Source organism: Danaus plexippus, chromosome 11 (assembly GCF_018135715.1).
Source record: "Danaus plexippus chromosome 11, MEX_DaPlex, whole genome shotgun sequence".
Classification (NCBI taxonomy): domain Eukaryota; kingdom Metazoa; phylum Arthropoda; class Insecta; order Lepidoptera; family Nymphalidae; genus Danaus; species Danaus plexippus.
In genome coordinates, this window is record NC_083544.1 from 8,899,894 (window position 1) to 8,907,252 (window position 7,359).

General features: G+C 31.4%; 1 protein-coding gene across 1 annotated transcript; it reads right to left on the reverse strand.

The window, feature by feature from the left end:
- Positions 1-1,942: 1,942 nt before the first annotated feature.
- On the reverse strand, positions 1,943-7,036 carry LOC116765809 (peroxidase-like). Its single transcript, XM_032655402.2, has 12 exons — positions 6,734-7,036; positions 6,323-6,462; positions 5,847-6,011; positions 5,585-5,772; positions 5,296-5,500; positions 5,012-5,209; positions 4,148-4,292; positions 3,834-3,984; positions 3,424-3,591; positions 2,947-3,145; positions 2,766-2,871; positions 1,943-2,576 (listed from the first exon to the last, which is right to left on the reverse strand). The coding sequence occupies exons 1-12, from the start codon at positions 6,880-6,882 to the stop codon at positions 2,492-2,494; spliced, it is 1,899 nt and encodes a 632-aa protein (XP_032511293.2). The 5' UTR covers positions 6,883-7,036; the 3' UTR covers positions 1,943-2,491.
- Positions 7,037-7,359: the final 323 nt, after the last annotated feature.

Sequence of the window (7,359 nt, forward strand, 5' to 3'; positions counted from 1 at the left end):
ATGTCCACAGAATTTAGGAATATGCAAATCAAGTGCAAATCCCACCGATAAAGATTATGGCAGAAACAGATGTGGCGTTGTTTTTGGTGGTCTGTATGGAAATTTGGAAATGAGTATTAGCAAATAATATACATTGTACATATAACAATTTTATTCTCAGGATACTGTTTCGTTACTATATTTCTACTAAAACTATTTTAAGATCTTGTGTTCCTGCTAACAATGTTACTAATAATAAAATAAATACTTCCTTTCAATTCCACCCAAGTTTCTCGTGTTATTTCATTTAAAACATGAAGACATTTAGTAGTACAAATTCAATAGTGTTGATCCTCACAATGCACCATATGTATTCGCACCTGTCTGGTTACTATTTTAACTAGCCGCAGCCCGCAGCGATACTTCTGTCTCGTTACCATAAGATAGAGCTGTGGTGTCGCATGCATTATTCATATGTACGGTCCGACAGTGTGTCGTATCTTTACTTTAAATTAGACAGGGACAGTAGAAAATAAAGAAACGTATACATTTTGCATATAAAGCTATGTAGCTGTGAAAAACCCAAAGCAAATAATAATTATCAAGTTGTTAAAGTGTTCCTTGGAGAACGTTTTACATTTCGTAAAACGTTGACACCTCTACAGTATTCGACTCACTTTACGCTGCCTGTCGTCGGTTTTAATTAATATTTCTGCTCACAGAATATCTGCATTCTGAGTTTCAAATATAATATTCAAAGGGAAATACTATGCTAATGGAGTGGCTTTTGAGATAGGTTGAAGTACAACTAACTCATAAATAATCATTTCTTTAAAAATGCTACTCCTGATTTTAATTTTATTGCCAACAACAAAGCTGTTGGTTAATTTTGATCTCGTATGTATTAGGTATGTATTTACTAAAATGGCTATAATACGTAATCATATACATATGTTAAGGTTTCATGCTACAAAACTTTTGTTTATATTAAACGGCGGCACTTGTCACCGTCACGTACGAAATGTTCCCAAATGTAAACCGATTCCTCCTGTGATCGGAATCTGTAATAGAGCGGTCATTCCGAATTCATGGTTCAATAAAAACAAACTGACAATATTATCTATGTATACGTTCTTTTATTGAAGCTTATGAAATATAATTCGAAAAATGCGTTGTATGACAAACAGGTTTAGGTTTAAAATCCTGCGACAGGGGTGGTGTCATTTAAACTGCGATTAGCTAAAACCTTTAAGCAAACAGTTAATATCGCCGACCCCGCGTTGGAGGGATCAGTCAAATATGAAACTGATTCTAAAGAAATATATTGCGTGCTAACCGTCGGATTACATCTCAGCAAACACGGATTATCATACACCAACGTTATATTTAAATATTACCAGTCTCGGTGCACTTGTACGATGCTGTTACCACAGTAAACGATATATTCCTTTATGTTGATTTATAAAAAGTGCATTAAAAATGTTAAGAATTAGAAATGTATTAGAGTGATTATTGGAACTACACGAAAAATATGTTTTAATTATAATTATGTTGTCTAAGAAGCGAGATTATTATTGCCAGACATTTGTTAAACATATTGGTATACATGAATGGGTTTGCATAGCCAGTTAAGTGGACTCGGAAAATGGTTTGAACATAAGACCACGTGTGGAGCACGCCACCAACCAGCCATCAACCAGCACTCGTGGTAGTGAATTTCAAAGCGGGGAGCATCGTTTATACACACCCAAACTGTACTCGTCTGGAACCACTTCATAAATTTTAAGCCCGAAGTGAAAACTACGGCATGGGAATTACTTCGACAAATAAAGCTTGAAGAATCCTTTCTCTTCAAACCAGCGTGTATATCCCATTTTCAACTCACCATTAAATATCGCAGAGTTGTAAACACATATATTTCGTTGTATATAAAAACGATTATAGCTTAAGTAAAAAAAAAACAACTGTATATCAAAGCAACATAATAAAAGTTTATCCTTTCCATTATATCCGTAATTATGTAGAAGTACATATTTTACAATTTATTCACAATTATGATATTGACATGAAGAATAGGCAAAAATATTTAATACTTGTTGTTTCTAGAATACAACCAAATACTCTTGAAATTTTAATGGATCGATAAATAACTTTTATATAAACAGAATAAATACATTGGAACGACTTTTACAATTCCACCTTTAATGAGTTCTCTGCCAATTTTCCACTCGAACGAAGGGAATGATCCCTATCAGCACGAAGAAATTAATACAGCTTCCAATTATCTCTTAAAGATACTAATTTAAATGTAAAATAGCTTTGAACTTCTTGTTAAACTATTTTGTATACAAAAAAAGACAGATATTTTCTATTCTGTTAAAATCTTATATTTTTGCACTGATTTCATAAAAGATGTCCAAAATAAAGTATATACTTTTTAAATTTGATTTCGAAGAACGTATATAAATCAAAATTAAAAAAATGCTAACATAGACTAAACATCCCATATAAGTTATGCGTTGCTTAATCCACAACTTGTATCTTTCCAAGCCCAAAAATTGATTTTCTCGATCATTTTACAGCTACACATCTCATTCCTGAAATCATCATTAACATTGAATACATTTTTACTTTTTTAAAATAAAGTATTATTCAAATAATTTAAAAAAACTACTGACAAGGTTATATTGTAATGTTTTTTACTAAATCATTCATTCCATCAAATTCGTTCATGGTGAATATCTGAATTTAACTATTAAAAATAAATGTATAAATCATTGTCTTACCCGGGCCCTGGCATAGAGAAAGCATGAGGCTGTATATGTGTCACTCCATCTCCAACCAAACATAGCATCTGAGCTACAGATGCCTTTCTAATCTGTAACAGCTGATCTGAAATGTTGCAATATTTATTATTGTCATGCAACCGCTTTGTTAATGGACTATGATTATGTCTTCTAAACCTACTTCTGGTAAACGCGTTCGGTCTATTCGGTCTCTCGTACCAATGTCTGTCAGACATCATCGTCCTCATCATCTGTTCTACGACGACACAGTACAGGGTGAGGGGAACATGACCTCCTTGAACATACCTCTCTGAATATATTCCAGCCATTAAATCTATGTCTTCAACGTGTTCATACAATTCCTTTAGAATCTCTATCCTCTGGAAGTCATTATAATTTGATTTGTGAAAACGTATATAAAATACTGTTTTTTTTCTTGCAGAAACAAAACATTTGTTATTGTGGTAATATTATAATAAGCAAGGTCACTGTTAAAAGTTAAAACAACAGGGTGTATTAACCGTTCCGGTTATTATTACGATGTTTATCTTTACTTCATAATTTTTTTACAATGTTACTTTATATATCCTTGAGAAATGTCAGTGAAGGTGAATAATTTATACTTGTGTATTCATTAACTTTTATATCTGCTACTTACTTCTGGATCCATGACTTCTATTAAATCATCAAAACTCCGGTAATCTACTCCCGAGCACAGTTTTCTATACTTAATATAAGGTGCCAACCCAAAGTAACGATTCTTGCACATATCACTTGTTGGTAAATCGGATGCTCTTTGATGAGGCCCGAGACCTTTTTCTGAAATCTGTGATAAATAAATGTTTGTATTATTCATAACCACTCATACAATAGTCACTTTCTTAAAACCACTACCATATCGTATATCATAAAACCCACTCTTAATTAGCCCATCAACGAAATTACCTATAACTAAAAATTCATGCTACATATAGTTTTAGATATTTAAAGAAGACTTCTTTTACATTTCATGTCAAGACAATCTCTTCCGTAAACTTTCCTATTTAATATTTATGAGTATATACTCACATCTGGATCGACAATTCCATCATTCTTAGCAGCCGGCTGCCTGTATGCACCATGTGTGATGAATTCTAAATTTTCAACTAAATATCCCGTTCTTAATGTTAAATCGACGATCTTTGTCTCGTTCAAATAATTTCCTTTTGCGTCGTACATTCTTAAATAATAATATACTATCATTATACTTGTAATGAAATAAATTTAAATGAATAAAATACGATGCACATAGACCGCAAATACTTAGAAGAAAATATATTTCGTAATGTGCTTATAAAGCCAGTTTTAAATTATTTGATAAAATGAATATAAATTCGACTTACTTTAGTACTCCCTCAGTTATAGTGTGAGCCCATCTAAGAACCACAGGATATTCTATAGATATTTGTGGCAAGAGATCCTCCTTGTAAAAATCTCTAAAGTCTTTGAAAGGTGAAAGAACTCCGTCTCGAAGAAGATTTTCGTAACCTTAGACATTTTTTATTAAACGTTAAATTGAAATTATAATTATCTAATAAGTATATTAACACTAAGCACATATTGGTTCATAAATACAATGTAATTTTATTATAACGGATATATACTTACAGTAAATACATATTCTAGAATTTTTTCACTTGAACAGTATTAAGATCTTACATACATGCAAAAAATCTAACATCAATCTGTGTAGATCATGTCATATATTTGGCACTCGGAAGCTATTGTAACTTAAATTTGTTACCTTAGAGGTCGAAATCAAGGGATTTAAGAAAATCAGAGGAATATCATATCTTTTTATCAAATCTTAAATACTACCACTAAGAATATTCTAGCCTTATAAAATTAAAACCAATATTCTTCTATATTAGTACGGGAAAATAATGTAAAAAATATTTGTTGAAAAACTTATCTCTTAACTTAATTTAAGCTCGAATGGACTCAGAGACTTAAAATAGTTGCAATAAACATTGGCAATATTAAATTCATGCGTTCATTCAAACATTAAGTTTTCTCGGAAATTTTAAATATAAGGAAGCAAACTCATGTATTTCTGTGAAGTAATTTCGCAATAATTTCCGAAATTTAAACATAATTTATTTTTACCCAAGTAAATAGTAATTAATATACTTTTACTGTTAATTAAGTAATACGTAGAACCAGGACTCGATTCAATAGAAATTGACATATTCTACAGTAAAACTTACCCAACAGTGTCGGTGACAATTCATAATAGAACATCTGCATATAGTAAGCAATGACGATATCTCTGGCTGTGAAGAAGAGTCTGTCATCAGACCAGCAAGGATTGATTCTTGATAGTTCTGATGCCACGAAATTGTGAAAACGCCAAGTCCAGATGACAAAAAGATTAAGACCCAGTACACTATTGGAACCCGATTCAGCTGCAATCGATATATGTATATATATTTAATGATGGATTGAAAAAAAGATAAAGTCGGATAAAAATTCGATTTAATAGATAACTTACGAGTATCATGACAACGAGTTTCCTTCGGTTTTTGATTAAGAAGACATAGGTTGACTGGAGTCTTTGTGCTTGGGGGCCATATCATATTATTTTCAACTTCAAACTTGAGCATACCATTTTTAAAACTTCTGTGCTTTTCATTTATTAATTTTAAAGAGAGACCATACACGTGAGATAAATCGTATGCGGGACTAGCTGTTATTATCTAGAAGAAAAGGAATCAATATAATTACTTATATATTGTAACTTAAATTGATAAATTTTGTATGTATAATATATTCATAGTTACTCTTTCTGGGGTAGTGTCATTTCTATAACATCCTGTAGATTGGTAACTCCAAGGTCTTGTTAAGTTCATGCAGCGGATAGAAGAGAAGCGATGAACAGGATCATCTTCAGGGATTATGTTCGGAATACAACCCTTGTCTGTCTTCCCTCTCTCTTGACAGCAATATGGTTTCCATAAAATGTAGTTTACTACAAATGTTTTTTTAATAATTTTATAAGTAAATATATAATTAAAATCTTTATTAAATAGACAATAATGTTACCTGTATCATGCAATGATAACACGTCAGACGAAACAAATACCCAGAAATGCAACAATAGCTGTGTCAATTCGGTGTCAGGGACTCTCCCCTCGGCTAACATTGACGTACGGATTTTCCTACATAGCGGCAGAGGTTTACCGCTCTTGGATTTTCTTGGCTCAAAATCTAAAACAAAATCTCTATTTATATTCGCGACTAAATATTACATCATTCACTTGCTTATAACTCCAGATACGTGTACATTACAAAATAATAAAAAATATTTAATTTTGCTTTGACAAGTAACATTTGATCTTATATTTTTTTTAAACATCATAAGATTTTCTTTTAATAACGTATAAAAGTGAGAAACAGACCCTGATAAAAAAACTCTGTCATTCATAAAAGTATGCGAATTACTACACAATATGCTAGTTAGTAGCCATGCTGAAAATAAAGTAACATGAAGAGTCTTAATACAATTAACTATAGTTTACCCTTATCATAATGGGCTGGTAGCAGCCTATATGTCGGGGTGTGCGAGGCTCCTCTGTTGGGGTGCTTGAGGTTGTTACAGGTTCCATCCAGTCGCCTTGTCTCTTGTGGGTTACATGGTAACACTTCACTCACACACCATCTATTTTTAAAATAATAATTAATCATTAGAGTGACGATGTCTGTCTTCAAACAATACATATTTATTTAAAATAAAACTCGCAACATGTAATATAAACAATATAAAAGTATCGCACCTTCCATGTTACTAATGGAACTTTGTAAACTTAACAAAATAACATTAATTTTCACTTAGTATATTAAAAAACCTTAAACCAAAAAAAAGTGTAAAATATATAAACTGGTTTTTTACTATAAAAATATAATATACATGTTTACGTATAATAGCTTACTCTGAACTATTTCTTTTAATGTGGCCTTTGACTTCTTCTAACGACAAAACATATCCAGTGTAAGTATCATAATAAGTTGGTTCAAGGCACGAATACAAACTAAATCCAACAAGTGAAATAATCAAAAAACTTCTAAGACCGATTTCCATATTAATATATCTGCGTGGAAGGCTAAAACGATACTAAATTATTTTTCATTCACTGTTTTCATTTAAACCATTCTGATTATTCAGAACTACAACCGGTTATATTTTATTTGCGAGTTTATTGACGATACACATTTATAACTGTTCACAGTTGTTTTAAAACACGAACTACATTCAATAATAAGTGACTGACTTTTAAATTAATGTTTATACTGCGAGTTTTTCCTTCGATATGACTAAGTAGGAAGTGACATTGGTTTTATATGCACGAATGCGTTTCGTAAATTAATAATAAAAATAAGGAATTGCATTATAAATATCATTTTAGTGGAATAACTACTATGACCAACAACGAAAAACGAAAAAAAACTTTACGAAGTGACTTCAATTTGTATCTAGAACTATAAATTGTATAAAACCATTTATGTGAGCAACAATTACGTCGCTTTTTTATTAAAACAGTGCCTATAGAAGAGTATA

Coding starts and splice junctions, on each gene's coding strand:
- LOC116765809 (XM_032655402.2), bottom strand. CDS start 6,882: ATGGAAATCGGTCTTAGAAGTTTTTTGATTATTTCACTTGTTGGATTT. Junction 5,210..5,295: donor AACTCGTTGTCATGATACTC/GTAAGTTATCTA, acceptor TATCGATTGCAG/CTGAATCGGGTTCCAATAGT. Junction 4,293..5,011: donor ATTGTCACCGACACTGTTGG/GTAAGTTTTACT, acceptor AAAATGTCTAAG/GTTACGAAAATCTTCTTCGA.